At 37.6% G+C, this 20104-nt stretch overlaps 1 protein-coding gene across 4 annotated transcripts in view; it reads right to left on the reverse strand.

The window, feature by feature from the left end:
• Positions 1-9287: 9287 nt before the first annotated feature.
• Positions 9288-20104, reverse strand: part of LOC124303358 (RNA-binding protein 24-like) — a 35170-nt gene continuing 24353 nt past the window's right edge. For all 4 annotated transcript variants that reach the window (XM_046760459.1, XM_046760456.1, XM_046760457.1 and 1 more), the window contains 2 exons: positions 12081-12307; positions 9288-9500 (listed from right to left, as the gene is read on the reverse strand). In XM_046760459.1, coding sequence (XP_046616415.1) covers positions 9355-9500; positions 12081-12307 — 373 coding nt within the window. In that variant the 3' untranslated portion in view covers positions 9288-9354. The remainder of the gene's footprint in view (positions 9501-12080; positions 12308-20104) is intronic.

The raw sequence follows: 20104 nt of genomic DNA on the forward strand, positions 1-20104 counted from the left end.
CGTAGTCTCCCTGTTTATCGTATGCTGCATGTTAATTCTCTTTTTAATAACAAGAATATCTTTCGCTGTTCCGTTCGTTATCCCTCTTCGTATCGCACATACCGCAAACTAGAGACTACGTATTCTGTCTAATTTCTGTGACAATAATTCTCAACCCGATTACTTGATTGGTTGTATCTGTGTATCTCTTTCCGCTATAATTCAAATAATGATTTGACTGAGCTTGTCCTTCAAGTTCTTATAATTCGTATAGTTCTCACACATATTGTATTTCAGATAATTGCGGTAATTCGATAACTGTTACAATCTCTATACCTCGTATAATTCTTATAATTCTTGTAATTCTTGGAATCCTTATAATTCTCGTCGCTCTCATTATTTCAACTAACTTTTGTGCTTCTCATTTTGCTATCTCGCTTTAAACATTATATTTAACTATGATTTTCTATTGCTCCGCTATATCATTTTGTTTTTGCTTGCATTATTAATACGTAATTTAAGTATGTTAGATTGTGAATTGCATGCTAGCTTATTCCGATTGATTACCCTGAAACCTTACTGATTGTTATCTCGAACCATAGTATCGCAAACATCCACCTACCTCTCGCTTATCTCACCAACATATTATTCATTTGTTAATTCTTTCTCGCAACTTTCCTCCGGCTGTTATTAATTCATTTGATTTGTTAATATACTTGATAATATCACTGCTTTACCTGTTTCTTGTGTTTTATCTACTGGATACGACCCCTCCCTTCTACTATTACCTTGTCTATACCGGGCAAGCAGTGCAAAACCGTCTTAGAACCGGGAAGATAAAAATCCTCCCGACGGCCGAGGGCGCCGCTCCTCAAGGAGGAACCAGCCGCCCCCTCTATAGGATGCCGTAAGGGCGGCGTGAAGACCGTAGCCTGCCATCTTCCGACTTACCGGCCTGGTGCCGGAGGACCCCAAACCACTACGTCCGGATTGACAAAGCCATCGTTCCGAGGATCGACGCAGCCTTCCTGTCGGCAAGGACTGATCGTGTGGGTCATGGTCCACGGTTTAGCCAACCGTCTGACCGCATGACCTCAGATATAGGTAGCCGGCTACTGCCTGTAGAAAAGCCGGTGGAAGTAAAGAACGAGGCGTCACTCTCCACTCGGTAACTCTGACCGAGAGGCACCCTGTGTATGCCTCTGTCAAAGAAGTCCCCGATGACAGGCAACCTGGACAGTGAACCAAAGCAGCTAATAAATCGTACGAGTTGGTGTGAATGACGAAATCACGAGCAGCACGCGTGACCAAGCCGTAACCGATATTCGCCACAGGGGGATGGCCTATTTGCGGTGGGGGTCAACCGACGAATCAAAGGGTCGAAGAATCACCTGACGGCAGCGACGAGATCGGCGAGCCGACTCCGACCTACGTCTATTCTACGCCTGACCCGCTGACCGACGACTCGGAGTGATCCGTGTATTCTCCCGTTTTAAGCTACCGATCCTTTTCCTCTCGTTCTATCGTTACCTTATCTACCGTTTCTCCGCACCCTCTATCGCTGCACTACCGTTAGCTTCATCCTTGTTTCCGTAAATTTCCTGCCGTATTTCTATTTTTCTCCCGTTTTTCTTTAAGTTTCATTTAAATTAAATTCAGTGTCGTGTGCCTGAGAACATCCAGTAAGGTGAGGCTTCTGCCTTTGTATCGTATCGTTACGAAGTTGCTCATGATTTCTATTCTTTTTCTTATTGTATTTATCGACTTTGGTTGCATCGTGCGATGCCAGTTTTGTGTAAATCGTGGTCCACGGATTAGAGTTGCAGTAAGCCGCCGTGTGACTGCACGATTTCGGTAATTAATTATTTTCGTGTCTGAGCGACCTCGTAACTGCCGAATAATTAATTTTCTTGTATTTATGAATTTTCTGATTTTTTGTGAATTTTTATCAGTCCGCTTCTGTAGTTTCTATCGTATTTTGAGCCCTGTTGGCTTTACCTTTCGTTTCATAATTATTTGTAATAGCAGTGTGCCTTGTATTTTATTTCTGTTATTGCGTATTATATTTTTATTTATTTCCTGCCTATCGTATCGCATATCGAGTTCCTTGGAGTATAACCGAGCGTAGAATCAGCCTCTAAATATCACCGCACCTTTTTTCTATCGCCATTGGCAATTCTACATTATTTTTGCCTGTTATTTCTTTCTCTGTATCTTGTTAAGTTCTGCGTATTATTCTTGATTCTTTTGAACTGCGGTGTATTTAGTGTATTTCTTTATTTCGTGAACTCTCCGAAATTCTCACTCTCTCATGATTTTGTATTTTGTATTCCTCCGATCCGTAATACCGATTTTGCAAATTGTTAACGAATGTCAATCTTTCGTACCGGTTATAATCTATGGTGAATTCGTCGTATTATCTACCGAGCTATCGTTACTTTGATTGCAGTAAAGTTCTCACTCTCGTTTTTAATTGACAGAATAATGATTTTCGTAGCGTCATTTGCAACTTGGGTAAGATCGCGTCGCCCAGTGACGTGTAGTTTTAAGTAAATTCTTGCATTATATCGCTTCTCCCGACCTACGTTCATTTTTCTCCGTTAACTACCGTCTCTCGTTTCAAAGCTACCGTTTAATTCTATTCTACCGAAATTTTTGTGAACAACGATTGCTCATGTTATTAACCACCGCTCTCGATACCATTTCATTTGCCTGTCTCAACCCTGTAACCTTCTCGACAATATACGATCGATTGACCTGTTCATTTTTCCTGACTTGAGTTTACTCTTTGTTTCATTACTTTCTTCAATTCTGTAATTATTGTTGGCTGCCTTGAATACCGCCACTCTAACAGTTCCTGTGAGTACCTGAGCCTAGCCAGCCGTACAACGGGTTCTCTAGTTATTTTTCGTACGGTTTCGTGTTATTTTTATTGATTCGTATTGTTGTTTAAAAATCGACGCTAACGCGTCTGGCGCCCAAAGTAGTTGATTTTGTTATAGTTTAAGTAGTTTAGGAGAAAAATGAAAAAAACCATAATTTTTTTAACAAAAATCAACTTTACAATTTTTTACTGGCGAGATACTTTATACATCCTAAATCAGCTGTAGGAACTTTTAAAGAGGAAGATTCCCTCTAAAACTTCCGGCCATGGTCAATTAAATAGTATGAAAACTCGCGATGCTATAGATAATTGACAAAAAAAAAAAATTATTTCTCCGTGTTAATTAAATGGGAAAATTTCAAATTCATTTAGCGAGTACTTGAAAATAAAATTAAGAGCTTAAGGCTTTGGTGGGAATTTTTTGTTATATGTTTAGAGTGATATTTCGTCTATGGAGTGAAATAAAAAAAAAAGTAATCTCAAACGAAGCACCCTAATACAGATGTATAATTAAGTATACAATATCGATGATAACAGATAATATATTATAGTTATTACATAATATACTAAGAGTATATATCATACATACGAGATATGGATATGAAGTGTAATCGAACCAAAATTTATCAGTTCGGTTACCTTCCTCATATTCATAACATGTAATAATGTACTATGTAACGTTGTTCTTCAATAATAATAGAATTCAACGGCATCTTCAACCGCTCCTTCTACTATAAGTACGTAACAATGGTAATAATGATAGCAATAATATTATTAAAAATATAGTAATAGTCAATAATAATAATAATAATAATAATAATAATAATAATAATAATAATAATAGTAGTAGAAATAGTAATAGTAATAGTGGTGTTAATTTATCTTCCTATTATCGTAATTATCTAATCAGTTATTAATTAGTACTTATTCCTATAATGTTTGCCAGTTGTTTTTTGTTGTTGTTGTTGTTGTTGTTGTGGTCGGTGTTTACTTTTTCTTAATTGAATAATCAATTGATTCAAATCGTAATCTGTTGTATATAATCCATCAATGACATTTTTCTTTTTCGCTTTCTTCCTTTCATTCGTTTTCTGTAATTCTTTCGTTTTTTCATTTTTTCTTTTTATCCGACCTACACAATAACTAAGCTCTTACTCGAACTGTCATATTAAAATTAGAATTCATCTGCGATCATTAGCCACGTGACGATAAGTTAATAGGACTAGACATCCTCTTATTGTTCTCAACGTAAACTCGTTCAACACGTGTTCCTCTGCAGTCTATTTCATGTATATATACATTTTTTTATAACACTCTGACTAGCTTCTAACCGATGATTCGCCTGTAGAATCGTAATTATGGTTGCTGCCGTTTACGGCGTATACTTGTTTTTTTGTTAGATAAATTTTTACGCATATTCTGTGTAGCTTCGTTGCCACTAGAAGACAGTTACCTATTACTCGTTAAGGCACCGTGATTACGTCTGTGCATATTACGAATATAGGATGTTATTTTTAAATTGCGAAACAATTTCACCTGGGAAGAAAATTATTGCTACGCGAAATCGATAATCCTTTAATTTATTGTTTTGAAAAAATTTTACAATATTAAAGCAAAAATTTTCGCGTTTATTGATTTCAAATTTCAAGCTTTAAATTCAAAACTGTGAGCGATAAATGAGCTAGACTCGTTTCCCATTTCTACAAATTTACCGCACGAAAATTCGAGTAAATCTCAACGATTGACAAAAGGCCTCGATCGATAAGACACACTGTGTTTAGAAAAACATTTTCCTGATAAATATCATATAAGGCAACCTTGGTCAGTGTAACACCGATTCTTATTTTTCAGATAATACCTCACCGTTGTGATCTGGGTAATCAAAACACGTTGATGAATTAAATGACATCTAATTTAGCAAAGTGCGCTTTTTTTTCTTTTTTTTTTGAAACTTTCTTGCCTATTATTTCGAGGAAACTCTCTTTTTCATCATATTCACAGGTCAATTAAAAAATGTTTCTCTTTAAGCATCAGAAATAGAAAAATAGATTACACATTCATCGCGTTTTCTGTTTGTTGTTTTCAATTTCAAGAGTTTAAAGTCACCAAATAATACGCAAGTCTGCTTTTTAGAAACAATAAAGTCGTAACGCCATATGCTGAATAATCGAAACAGAATTCAAAGTGTAACCCTAATCTTGGTCTGCATTTTGAATATTATTTAAATTGAAATACTTTTGTTATCTCGCTTCTAAGTTGTAGTGGATTGAAACAGCCGAAAAAAAAAATAAATAAAAACGGCGTTTACTTAATGACCAAAAGAGATCAGCAAACAAATTAACAAGAAAATAGGTGTGCCAATAGCTATTTGCAAACGCCTAGTTTCTCCCGATGATCTATAAAATAATCATTTATCTGAGCTTCTGATCAAAACATTGTCCGCGCGTAAGAAAATGAACTTGACAAATTAATGTTTAATAACATATTATATTATATATACATGCAGGGCTAACCATTCTGCGCAATCCATTCTAAGGCAATAACAAGGCTACGATATTATATATGGTAAGGCTAGATTCGTACGTGTAGAATATATATTTACGCTTATACGATTTACCCTATGTATATCCGATTCTTATTTTCATATATATATCCGTACATACATGTTACATACATCTATAAATATAGTATAACTAGTATCTCTCTTTGGAGGCGATTGGCTTGAAAGGGCTTGTGCCACCCAAAACGCCAATTTTGGCTCCTTGGGGAAGATTAGGGAAGATATAGAGGTCTGGTTAGTATGTGGAAAGAAATAGGTGTGTTCAAGATTCGATCGCATTGTCCGCCCTCCTGGTTCCAGATCGTCTAAATAAATTAATGATATAACCGTTTTAACGTTATTAAAATGCTAGGAATAGATACACAATAATAATAATAATAATAATAATAATAATAATAATAGTAGCAGAGATGGGTAGAGAGATCTCAAACGCTCGGCTTTTCGTGATACCAGCTAGGTTGAGGCGTCGACGCGACACCTAGGCGGCCACGCACCGAAGGTGGCCCACAATCGTGCGCTAGGCATAGAGGGCATAGAGTTAGGCGCACTCGCAGAGTATATATAGATATACTCGGTCGATCGAGCAAGTGGTTGCCAATCGCATCCTTGTCCCCGCTCGCACAGATGTTTCCAGGAATGTGCCAGGAATGCAAGAATTGGCATTTTTTTTGTTTCAATTATGAATGTCAACGAACAAAAGTATCTCCAGATTTGATAAATTTTGGATTCAACTGGCGGACGCTGAACCAAAATAATTAACCATTTCCAGCCCGAATACTTTTTTTTTTCTTTTTAATAAATATTATTTTTTTATTGATATGATAATATGTGACGCCTGGTGTTCTCGAATATTTGTACGCGCAGTCTACGGAAAAATATACGAAGCCAGCTCGATAACATTTATGCAAAATGTGCAATGTGCAATGGGTAAGTGGTTGGGGGAAATTTTTTTTTTCTCGAAATGAATCTTCCAGAGACCCGATTTTTTCTTTTTTTTTACTGAACCCACCTTTTTTACTGAACCACCCCACCCCGGAAGATAAAAATTTCAGCTATCTCTCTCGCAATCATGTGTCGGCTGATCAAATATATATACGATCATATGGAATATTAAACATTTTCCTACCTTTAGGCGTTGTCATACCCCCATTTGGTTGTTTACCTACCGAAAATGTTGGATCCAAAAATTGAAAGCTCATTGATTTTTTTTTTATCACAATCGACCCGGTTTATTGTTATTTGCATTATACTTCGACTTCGCCGGTCGACTCTCGATTCAAATATTTATGAGAAATTTTGCATGTATGTCTCGAAATATATCTCGAAACGACGAAGTTTACAATGTATTACTTTGTATGCGATCAAGGATGCCCTCAAATCTATCTACCAATTTTTCGATCGTCAGTCGCAACTCGTGTTACGAATACTCAACATCGTGATCTCGTAATAAAGGAGTGACTTCTGTATGTGCTTTGTTGCGTCGAAAAACATACAACAATGGATAAAAACAAACCGCAACGTGCGCGCGATCTCTGCACTTACCGTGGTTGTAACAATTCGAAATTTACGGGAACAAAACTGTACAGGTTTCCTGTGGCAGGAGATTACCGCCTTGACATATATACACACATATATGATCATATGGAATATTAAACATTTTCCTCCCTTTAGGCGTTGTCATACCCCCATTTGGTCGTTTACCTACCGAAAATGTTGGATCCAAAAATTGAAAGCTCATATATATATATATACATGTTCTTTTCTAAGAGCACGCGTAGATTGATCAGCCGACACATGATTGCGAGAGAGATAGCTGAAATTTTTATCTTCCGGGGTACCAAATAAGGAAACAAAAAAAAAAGAAAAATGGAAAAAAATCTACACACTCTCGGAATTGTTTTTTTCATTTTTTTTTTTCTCTTCTCGGTTATCAAAAATACAAAGAAGGAAGCGGGATTAAGTAAAAATATGAAATAAAAGGAAATGTAAGGAAAAAAAAATCGGTCCACTCTCACTTTCATTTATTTTCTTTCTTCTGAGTTACCCCCACTACAAAAAAGGTGGGTTCAGTAAAGAAAAAGCAAAAGGAAAGAAGGAAAAAATCGACCGGCTCTCGAAATTTTCTTTCTTTCATTTGTTTTTTCTCTCCGAAAATACAAAAAAGAAGCCCGGATTGAATTTAAAAAAAAAAAAAAGTTAACTGGCATCGAACGCGTGTCCCGCATCACTCTTTCCTCATGTGGTATCCAGTCAGCCCCACCACAGCTACATCCTTGATTGCGCGTTTCCTCGGTATGTTTACGGAGCTTGCTCGGAATTCGCTGATGGTTCTCTGGAAGATTCAGTTCAGGAAAAAAAAATTTCCCCCAACCACTTACCCATTGCACATTGCACATTTTGCATAAATGTTATCGAGCTGGCTTCGTATATTTTTCCGTAGACTGCGCGTACAAATATTCGAGAACACCAGGCGTCACATATTATCATATCGATAAAAAAATAATATTTATTAAAAAGAAAAAAAAAAGTATTCGGGCTGGAAATGGTTAATTATTTTGGTTCAGCGTCCGCCAGTTGAATCCAAAATTTATCAAATCTGGAGATATTTTGTTCGTTGACATTCATAATTGAAACAAAAAAATGCCAATTCTTGCATTCCTGGCACATTCCTGGAAACATCTGTACGAGCGGGGACAAGGATGCAATTGGCAACCACTTGCTCGATCGACCGAGTATATCTGTATATACTCTGAGAGTGCGCCTAACTCTATGCCTAGCACACGATTGTGGGCCACCTTCGGTGCGTGGCCGCCTAGGTGTCGCGTCGACGCTCCAGCCTAGCTGGTATCACGAAAAGCCGAGCGTTGGAAATCTCTCTACTCATTTCTGGTGGTAGTAGTAATAATCATAGCCATAATAATAGTAAAAATAATAATATTAATAATAATAATGAAAAACAAACGAATTACGTTGGAACTATTAGACCACGTATAAACGACGCTGAAGCGATTTCACCGTTTGGAAGTATTCAGACGTATAACCTTCGTACAGCTTTAGCTATATACAGTGCGAACTGCTAACGACAGAATGGTCCGTAGTCTGCTGTTTCGGTCGTTTCATACGCGTGAGTTACAATGTGAGAACAGTAGTTGTTTGTTAGGGCGACCAACCGTCACGAAGGTAACCTAAAAATTTTTACAGCTGTCGGTATTGAACACAACTAACAAGTGACAAAATTTTTGAGGTTACGTTCACGACGGTTGGTCGCCCTGGCAAACAACTACTCTCGGATTGTGACGCATGCGCATTCAACTGTAGCGGACGACAAGCCATTCTGTGGTCAGCAATTCAAACCATATATATTCGACATAATTATGTACCTATAAAATGTGTATAAATATATGACGTATGGGGATAACAATCAATGGCCGTCAATAGCGAGCGTTTTTCATCAATTCGGCGTTTTCACTCCTGAAAAACGCTACGTGTATATTACATAGTCAGCCCCATGAACAACGCAAGATCAAATCTTTCGTTAGAACAAAGATTAGCTTCCGACTCACTGCCTTTCGCGTGTATAATAATCATATTGATACCGAGATTCGGTAAATAAATCTCAAGTTGATTAAAAACCTAACTTCATTATACATATAGGAACCAAAAAGTGTGTTTTCCCGGTCCGTATTGTTTTTTTTTTTTTTTGTTTTTCTCGGATATTACGTTTATATATATATATATATATGAGTATCTTATATGTATAATATCTGCTCCTCCCGACTTCGCGCAAATAACGTTGACCAAGCCATCTGTAATATATTATGATTAATCATATAATATTATACGATAAGGACTATAAATACATAATTTGAAAATTGAGACGTTTTTTTATTTTATAAAATAGTTCTTGAGCTGTTGGCGAACAAAGTAGTTTCTATTGGAGTCGCGCCTCCTGCGGTGTCGTCTGGTAAGGCAAGCCCGGAAACGTTGCTCCCGTTGCTCCTGCGCCCGGAAGTCCTCCGGCACCAGGAAGGGTTGCATAGGTGTAAGGAGTTACGTAGCTTGCGGCTGCGGCGTTCGCTGTAACGGAGAAAACAGAGATCAATCCATGTTTTTTCTTTTCTTTTGTTTTTTTTGTTCATTTGAAAAACCTCTTCATCGCATAATTCAGACTCGTCAGAGCGCTGTCGAATTAAAAGAAAATCTTCCACGCGATTCCCTGATTTCTGTGTATGAGGCAAGAATTATTTTATATGACAGGAAAAAAGAATTTTTTCAATCAATGGGTCGAACACGGCGAAAGAAATCTTTTGTTTGTTTATAATATAATAATACGAATTAGTCTCATTGCATCACAGAAAAAAAGTGATAAACAAATTATCACAGTCATCGTATGAAACCATATTTGTTTTAACATCAACGAAATATTTCTTTCGTAATATTCGATAAATCCCAAAAATTAATTCTTTTTTCTTGTGCCTCATCGAAGAATCGTGAATCTTTTAAATCCACCATTTTGCAGATCGAAAATTGTGCGGAAATTAAAATATCGTTTCAAGCAGTATTAAGGTTTGGAATATATGTCTGAAAGTCAATCGTAGATAGGTGTGTTGAATTTAATCGACAAAACATTTTCCCGGTCAAGTATCGCAATAATACTTTAATATCATTGGTAAATATTATAAGGTTTCCAAGAATTCGAGGAAATTCATCACTGCGAATCGTCAAAGGTAATAGATTGAAATCGATGAAGCGATATCACTCGTGGCACTTAAAAAATCTCACAGTAACGTAACTCCTAAAAAATTGTTGTAATAACTGAGCTTTTCTCTGATAAACAGATAAATATTTGTCCAATTAAATTGAGCCGGATTAATTTCAGTTGCTCTTTTTAGATCCGCGTTCAATAATTGTTTTGATTCCACAATTTAAATATTCTAGACAGCACGTTTGAGACATTCTTAACAGAATTAATCTCAGATGCTTGCAGCCTGAAAAGCGTCGAGTTTCCGTAATTTTTTTGACACAACACACAATTTTTATTATGCCATTATTTCTATTGGGTTAACGAATGGGGCAACCTGGTGTCTTTATTGGATTGAATTATAAATATTTCAGTCGGTTTTCTAGGATAATCAAACAGTTCTTGAGTCAACATACTTCTTGCAACGGCGCAGGACGTCACGCGAGTTTTCTTTAGTAATTGATTGCTTGTGAACATTCTTGTGCTCGGAAATATTCTAATCAGCATCACTTATAGAAATTGTGCACGGTTAATATTTAGATGATGAAATCAGTCTGACTGCAGTAAACGTGTTTTTTCGTGGTTCTGTTAAAATATTTTATCGATCTATACAAATATTATTCGCTGCAATTAAGTCGAATTGATGTTAGGTGACAATATTAAGTTGTACTATAAATCAATATTTCATTGATTAGATTAAATTCTTAGTCCGGAACTTTAGACGAAATATTTTATTCAATCTATCTGCTATCTCCTAACTTTTTTGGCCAGCTATGAATTTCTCCAACATTGCTATTGAAGTAATAAAAGTTATCTAGCTATATATCTATCCATCTAGCTGTATATCCATCTCTGTTACTATTTATATGCAGAAAGAATTCGTTCGTCATTTCATTGCTAGTATTCACTAGTTCTCAAAATTAACTGCCATGTATAATTCCTCGAGACAGATGCACCTGCGATGCTTGGAAAACCGCCCAAAGATTTTTGTCGTTCAAGGTGGATTAGATGCCGAGAAATACGAGCGCATTGTCTATGTTGCGTGACGGTATTTAAACGAAGCTGTGAAAATCATGGCTTAGTGCCTAAGCTTAACAGAGCGAAAGCTTTTTAAAAAGCGACGTTTGAAATATGTCGTCCTGCAGAATAGCAAAGATCTTTTTAAATTTAGATGCAGCTATCCGATGCTGTGATGTATAATTCTGTTTACTCGTACGGTTAACCGAGCTTCAAATACCAGTCTTGCTTTTCGCACGTAAAGTATATGCATCGCGTATCTAAGTTCGTCATTTTATCAGATAAGCAGTGAAAAAATTTGAAAATCTCATCTATACATATAGAACAAAGTGTCTTGTTTTCAGAAACGCTTAATGGTAAAGAATGTGAATAATCATCATCAAATATCAAACAATTGAAAAGTTGACCTAGTTTTTGAACTCGAATATATATATATACATATATATATATATATATATATATATATATATATATATATATATAAAACTAATCATTTTCGAGAATAAATTACTTTCACTATACAATTTTACGTGTTCAAGACTTTAGGCGTCTTTCTGTTCTTTTCAAGAGTCCGCAATTACATATTTAGAATAACTCCAAACTCGAAAGTATCCAACACTCTCTAAAAAAAAAAAATCGTGAACAAAAATTCAGACCGTCGTTATTCCGCAAGAGTATTTTGACACGTCGACTATATAGATAAATAAAAAAAAAAAGTCTCAATCGCCGATGCAGATGGCGACTATAACTCATTGAATTTTCTGCATTCCGCCCACAAGGTGTCTAAAAATGCGACAGTACACCAGAGGTAGGTACATAACTACATATTTCACAATGTCATGCAGCGTTTGGTACGCGCAACGAAACAGAGTTCTAAAAATTCAACCGACCAAATGTACCTGCGGCAGCTGCGCTGGTGTAGGGATAAGCCTCGGCGAAGTTATACGATGTTCCGGGGTAAGATGCCGCGGAAGCTGCAGCCGCGGCCGCGTTTTGGTACTCATAGAACTGAGATGCTGCTGCAACCGCGGCCGCGTGGCTTAGCTGCGTTGCAGGAAGAGGTACCAGCCCTCCGGGTGCAGCGGCGGTCAGGTAAGGTGATTGGTAAACGTACCCAGGCGGGACTCTGCAACACAATGATAAATCCCGTTAAAATCCCACTGGGAACTATGGAATTTGCCGGTATTAGCGGAAGGCGGTAAGGTTCGAGTAAATGGGATTAGGCGGCGGAAAGTACGGACTTCTTCATGGCTAAAAGGTACCTGGCAATGATCGAGGAGGGGCATGTATCCCGAACCCGAGGAGTTGCAGGCGAGAGTGAGAAGTTGTGTAACGAATAGAGCGCAATAACGGTTCGGAAGGTTGATACCGATGCAACTACGGTACATTCGTCCTTTACTGTGTACGAAGAGAAATGAAAAATTTACTTTGGACAACGAAAGACTTTGTGCGCAGGCAAATTGGAGTATTCGCGGAGTAATTATGAGCGATATTGGTTGAACGACTGTTTTTAAATTTAGTCACATTAAGGAATACTTTCTATGAAATCGTGCGGAATCGAGTCGATTTCTGTAGGGAAACCTGTGGGTAACAATCCAGTACTGACTTTTAGGGGTGTGCGGGTACCTGAAATTTCGGGTACTCGAACTCGGGTTCGGGTCGGGTTTGTAACCGGCCGGGTTTCTTGGCAAACCCGAAATATTCGGGTAGTCCATAATTTTCGGGTACACGACCCAAAAGTAATTTATTTTACCCGACCCGAAGAATTTCTTCGTCGCTGACAACAGAGTACAAGACTTGTCATGATTCTAAAGTGAAACTAACGGACAGTCTAAAGTTGATTTCTCATGATTTCAGAATGATTTTAATCCACAATTTTTAGTCAAATTAGGCTATTCAAATTAGTGAATAAAGCGTGTAATAAACTCGTCTCACTCTCGCACTGTTCCGCAAGTTGTTCACGTGATGAAGAACTGTCGAAAAGGATCAAGGTAGAGATTTCCATGAATGTTCTATCGAACCAAGGACTGGACATTTCAACTACGAAATATCGTCAAGTAAAGACGGACGAGTGAGTTTGTGCTTGAAACGAAAGCTCTGATTAATCAGTCGAGAAACGCGTAGTGTAACGTCTGTAAAAAGAAAAAACCGGATGGAAATGAGGCGTATGTTTGTTTTATGAAGAAAAAAAAAAGAGTAAAAAACTGACCGTTAATATGTACGCGTTTACACATTGTCGCGAATAATATTTGACTTGGCTTTGACTTCCGGCTTTTGAAATACACTGCTGCTGCTGCTACAGGTGTACGGTTCGAAAGCACAAAAATATACATAGTATAGATCAGGAAATAACAACAGCCAGGACCGACGACGAGTCACATCTGAGGCACTAATCTCGTGTCTACAAAACCCAAGCACGCAACACAAAAGACAATAAAAGTAGAATAAGTATTGAGGATATAATATTTTGGGAAATGACGGGAGCCTCCTGCAGCATCATTTGATTCTTGAGACCGCAGGATTTGCGTAGGTATATAAGGTGGTGTACATCGATATGATATATGATATTTTCATTTCATTTTACTTTACTTTACTTTACTTTCACACACACATGTATATATAAATATATATTTGTGTGATAAATATACATATATATATATATACATATAAATATATATATATATATCATTTTAAATACAAGCGAATAAATAATTTCACAAGCAATTTCAACGTTAATGTATAATAATAGGTGAGGCCTGAAACAGTTTGGTACACGCTTTGCAAGCTAATAATATCTCGAGGCATGAAAGTCTGGGGCAGGGGGGGGGGGGGGGGGGTATGAAAAAACTTCTCGATACATAGACTTGCAAAGCTTGATTGGTACATACATATAATCCACAATATTGAGTATATGTGTATACGACAAGAATTAGAAGAAGTAATGAGACAAAAGTTTAAAAAAAAAAAAAAAGAAGAAAAAAAGACAACGAAACAAAATCGTTCAAAAATTAGAAGTAAACAACAACAAATCTGCAGTGTCGCCAAACACAGCAAACCAAAACGTGTATATGTATAAGTTATATATAGTATAACAATATTATATGTATCATATAATATAATGTATCTCTGCACACACGTCACACGATCAACTAACACCAACGTTAGTACCTAATATTTTGTTTAATGGTTCTCTAACCAGGAATTGTGTCCGGTTGACTTGACACGCTGCCTGCACCGCGGTTCCCACGGGAAACTCTTTCTTAATGTTCTGGAAATGATATTTGATACCGTTTATTTATACGGAACGCCGTATCGTCGATATATAAATCCTAACTCCACGTAAATGCAATTCTGCAATCACTTCAATCAATTTCAACAAAAAAAAAAAAAAAACCAGAAAAAAAAACATTGACTTCGTTTGTAATTTTAATTATTTACAATATTATATACCTCGTATTAATAACTTATATAAGACGCGTCGAGAGAAATTTATGCTCGTAGTCACTTTACAGTTCGTAAACTATTTTCATTTTCCATCACATGGTCAAGGGTCATTAAGTCACAACGAGTTTTGTAGCTGAAACCAGAAAATCTAGTAATTGCAACTATAGTCGCAACAAGATAATTATGCGTTTTCAACAATCTTTGAACGGTTATTGTAACGATACCTGTTTTACTAGAATTTTCTGACGACTAAGCAAGTGACATTTTTAAATGCACGGAAGTAAAATTTCCGATTATTCGGTTATACTTTTATGGTTAAAGAAGTGAGAAACGAGCTTTTGAATAAAACTTGTCATTAACATTTACAGTAGCAGTCAAGATTTCTATCAGGATAAGTAAATAAGTGGACCACATGGAATTAAAGTCTCGTTTCGTTTCTTTTTTTTTTTTTTTATTGCGAACGAACTTCAGTCAATTAGACGATCGAAAGCAATTGCCAGACAGAAAAAGCTGTTCATTTGCATCGGTCGTGTAGAGAATTTGCGAAATTGACTAATCATCGCAAGATTGTCCGAAGCTCTTCAAGATAAAACTAATCGCATAACGTTAATGTCTGAATTCAAATTAAAAGGTGCCTGCAGATTGTATATTGTGCGGAAAATCGACGAGCAAGAAGTCTTTCGGAAATTTACGGAAGTTTCGTCAAGCCATGGAAGGCGAAAAAATGGTAAAGTGATGATATTCCCTTTTCCCGGACAGCCCTGAACTTTTCAACTAATCGATAATAGCCAGTGTCCAACGGCGGAAATCAATATGTCCTGCGGCCTCGAATGCTAACTAGTACCGGAGAATAAAGTACAGTGCAAAGTCCTATTTTCCTTGTGGGAAACGCAGGCGGCCTGACATGCCTGACGAGGATGACCATTTGTCAATTTCACCTGCCAACGGACCCCGACCAATCAATTCCAACTTCTCAAGATACCTTCGTTCAAACGTCTCGCTTCTTCTTTGTTGTTCCGTACTCAATTTCTTCATCCATGATAAATTAATGCCTATCTTTCATATTAACGATCGTGCAGACGACAAAACTTCTCCGTCCAATTTTAATGTTTTTCTTTCCTAGTTTCTTCTCTTTCTCCTCTAATGCGCAGAAAGTAAATATTCATAGAGATTTCGGACACGCGTCGAAGGTAATCGTTATTTGGAAAAATAAATCAGTGGATGACACATTTTGATAGTATTAATCATTGGACATTAAACAAGAGATGACATTGCTTGGCTGCAGGATAACGACTTGGAGTGGAAAGTCATTTTTATGCAAGAGAATGGAATGAATGAGAAACAGTGTTCTTTCATAAAATGATGAAAAATTATGTGAGTATGTGTATAATTTTTCCTCCAGCAAAAAAAAAAGGATCACTGACTTATGACTGAAGAAGAATGATGTCTCAATTCCATTTGATCATTAGCTGAACGACAAAAATTCTCTGACTTAAGTCCGAACTTTGGAAGAATTAGCCCGAATTGGGAATAAAATAAAAACAGTTACAGATGACAACTATACCCACGCAAGCAAAGTGCCGAAAAGTAAAGTTACGATAGAGTAAAATTCTTAAAAATATAGTTTCGACAGAGTAAAATTTCAAAAATTGAAATATACTCACAGAGCACAGTTTACGCAACGAGCGGGTGTGAAAAATGAGAAAAACCGAAAATCAGAATGACCAGGATTCCGAACATAAAAAAAATATCTAAAATCCAAAACAAAGAAAGATCAAAGCCATGAAATTTCACCAAGCCAGAAATTCATGGAACTGAAAATCTTCGATCGCTCAGAATTTCGATGTTTCAGATTTTTAAATTTTCTTATTTTCGCACTCTTGAAATTTTGACCTGTCGGATTTATGCCATTCCGGCATTTTGTCCTTTCGTAACTTTGATCGTCAGAGTCTGATTTGTCCACTTTAAGTTTCGCCCCAAAAAACAATCGAAATTCGAGGCTTTCGTAACTTTTAAAATTCGAAATTTCAACCCCACCCCCAATATGAAAATCGTGTTCCACTTCGACGATACGTATATTACAAGTAATTAATAATCTGGAACGACGGTTCTTATTTGCGATAAAAAAAAAGTAAATTTGGGATCGATTCCGGGACACGACAACGGACACGAGTATAAAGGGGGGACGAATTTAAAAGGCAAGAAACGTCTACCAGGGTAGTTTTCATCGGATTTATCTGTCCGGCGCATCTCTCGGCCTAGGATGCCTGCATTATGGATTGCTCGCGTGTCGCCAGCTCGAAGGCTTCCATGTCCGAGGACAGCGGCGGTTCCCCATTCGGCGGTGTTCGAAGGTATGTTACCCTCGGAACACTTTGCTCGCCTCCCCCGCACGTGAAAGCGGCTAATGCGTTCATGGCTAATAACGTAATGTGCTATATAACGGCATTATCGCCCTGGCTCCGATGCCCCTCCGCAGGTTGAATTACGTCGCTACATCAAGTGACAACGTTATCCGCAAACGCTGTGCGTGCGCCAGGATCTGCGCGAAACTACGCGAAAAGTGTCGGTGCACTGAGAGAAATTTTCAGTTCCGGTTACCGCTCAGTCCTTGACTATCTTCGTTTTTTACCACAATCGGAAAATGAAAATTAGTTTTCCAGCTGTTACCGGAAAGTCTGCTATCCGTTACTATTCTTTCTCGTTACGATCACTGTTGCTATACTTTCTTGTAACTATTGTGAAAATTTAACGCTTGGGCAACGATAAATTGACCTTAGAGTCTTACTTGACTAAAAAAGTCGAGTATACCTCACAAACTGACTTTGCGTTGCAATTACCAAAATAGGATCGACGATAGCGCAAAATGGTTACGGGCACCTCGTTTTTCGTAATTCCAACACTATTCAAACAGTTTTTTTCAACGATACCTGTTTTACTGAATTTTTCTAGTTACTGTAACAAATGAAATTTTTCTCAGTGTACGTAGACCTACAAGAGTCAAACCGTAAGATAGATTTTCAATTCTCTGTTATACTTCAAAAATCGAACGCACTTATTTAGCAGGATGTTTCGCTTGGGAGAAACGCTTCGGTCTTTTTCTTTTAATTTGAAACATGAAGAACTTCCCGTAGTGCATATCAAAAAAAAAAAAAAAAATTTAGAACTTTGAGATATAACTTTTCGCTTTTCCATTTCCATTTACTCAACATCGATGTATCTGGATTTTGGCAAAACCTCTTACGATTAGAAGAATTATTAATTAGAAACGTATGAGCACTTGATTCTTCGGCAAGTTTCCGAACCTTGTGCGTGAATTCGCGCAGCGGGATTAGTTTCCTAGGATGTATGATTCAGAATTCAAACAGGCAGGCGAACAACGATCAGCTACCAAAGAGTAGTTGCAATCAATTTGGGAAAGTGCCCCATCGATGCGAAGCTTGAATTCCCATCGATCAAACGCGGTAAACGATGCATACTTATATTATACTTACATGACCATTCACATCAGTGCTTTCGGAACCCCAGCAGTTCACTTCGTATTGGTATTAAGGCGATTTATGGGGCTGAATTATCCTAATGGAAGGTGTCATCGATTGATTCGCGATTAGCACAACCTCCTCTAATCTTCGTCTAGCAATGTTTTTTTTTTTTTTTCTTTACTTTTTACGTGGGCATAAAGTAGCGTATTTAGAAAATGATTGGGTTCGTTTCTTTTATTTTCGTTGAGAAATATAAGCAATTGAATTTCGTCGTATTCGTATATACGAGTATGTACCTAATTTTCGATAAAAACGCTTAGTTATCTTAATCCCCGCAGTCTTGGCGATAACGAAGGTGAAGGGCCGCGTGCTACGAGCTTTGCAGGCATTTCCGTGCCGGATCCGACCAACTTCCTCAACGACTTCCGACGCAAAGTGGTCGCTGCTCGGATAAGGATCTCTCGACTTGCCGCCGCTTCGCGTCGTACATAAGCGACCTGCACCCTCCTCCAAGTTCGACCACCCTTCCGCCCGCCGCGAACTCACCCCCCAGCGGCTTTCATGCTTGTTTCACAGACACGCGACCGCCGTCACATGTGTGCCACGTTACAATATCACCTATACCTCCGGGCGAAGGGCTATAACAGGTGAGGGAGAGCGAACGCGTTGGCCAACGGCAGGTGCTTAGGGCTGGCTAGCAATCGTTGGATAGATCGCGTGATTAGGGGTGAATGTCGTACGAAGGGTGCAGAATTCATGCCTCGTGGGGAGAGTAATGCCTCTGAGTTAGTTTGTTCCTCAACGAGTAGAGCTGTAATTTATTTAATCCCACCGCAACGTGATTATCCCGATGTCGCGGATTCTAATTGCAAGTAGGTAGGTAGATACATATGCAGTGTGATGCGTTGTGTGTCTGTTCCTAAATCGCGTCGATATTTATATATTTTTAATTTAGTTTTGTCATTGGGATTTTTATTTGGGAACAAATGAGACACGCCTGATTGTATGCGTTAGCTGCAAAACACGATTTTGATGGAAACTGAACTCTCTAGCGTGATCAATTTTGTCGAGCTTTTAATCGAGGGAAAAATTTACAAATCGTTTGGCAAATGTTTGCGAAAAGATAAATTGCGATGTCGATTTATTTTTACACGCTAAGGCAGATAAATTTCTCGAAATTTTATCTTTTACCGAACGAATCTTAAACTCTTTGCGAAGAAAGAGAAAAAAGTATTCGGGGACAAAAATCTATCGGAAATTGCAGATCACAATTTCTTCTACAAAACATCGAACTGTATCCATCATGTCGTGGGAAAATTGTGTTTTCCGCTTTTAAAACTTCTTCAAATTCGTATAATGACGCATCTCTTAAACAAAGACAATTGCAACGCAGACCTCCACGAGTTCGAAAGATGTGCAATCGAGAGATCGATGCGATACGTATATTTGCCCGAAGGTTATTTGCTCACGGTTTTAGATATAACCCTCAGGCATCGTAAAGCGCTGCGATTGCAAGTGGAAACATACGCGACACATATTAATCAGAGATGCATTGTACGAAGAATTTCCGGACGTGCGGGTAAAGAGACTTTGATATGCGAAGAGACACGGCACTGTTTTAATGTAAATTATTCCATCTGTCCATAATCCTTGAAGCATTGTACCGCAGGATTTGTATTGGGTATAAATTTTCTGCGCCAGCTGTTTGCACGCGCTTCTATGTTTACCTATAATAGCATGAAACCCTCTTTTCTTTCTTTGCATCTTCCTTTTTGTCTCTCATTTTTTTCGCTTACTAATTCCAACGCAAGAATGGTCGACGATAAAATAATAATGGCAATAATAGTGACAGCGATGGTACAATTTTGAAATATTCAAATTGGAACGTCAAGCATTTGAAAAAAAAAACTATTTTATACGTTGACTGAGTTGCGAAGTAGATTCGAGAAATTAACAAAAAAATAACCCGGAAAGGAGATGATTTATTCGCTTCTTAA

Source organism: Neodiprion virginianus, chromosome 4 (genome assembly GCF_021901495.1).
Source record: "Neodiprion virginianus isolate iyNeoVirg1 chromosome 4, iyNeoVirg1.1, whole genome shotgun sequence".
In the NCBI taxonomy this organism is placed as follows: domain Eukaryota; kingdom Metazoa; phylum Arthropoda; class Insecta; order Hymenoptera; family Diprionidae; genus Neodiprion; species Neodiprion virginianus.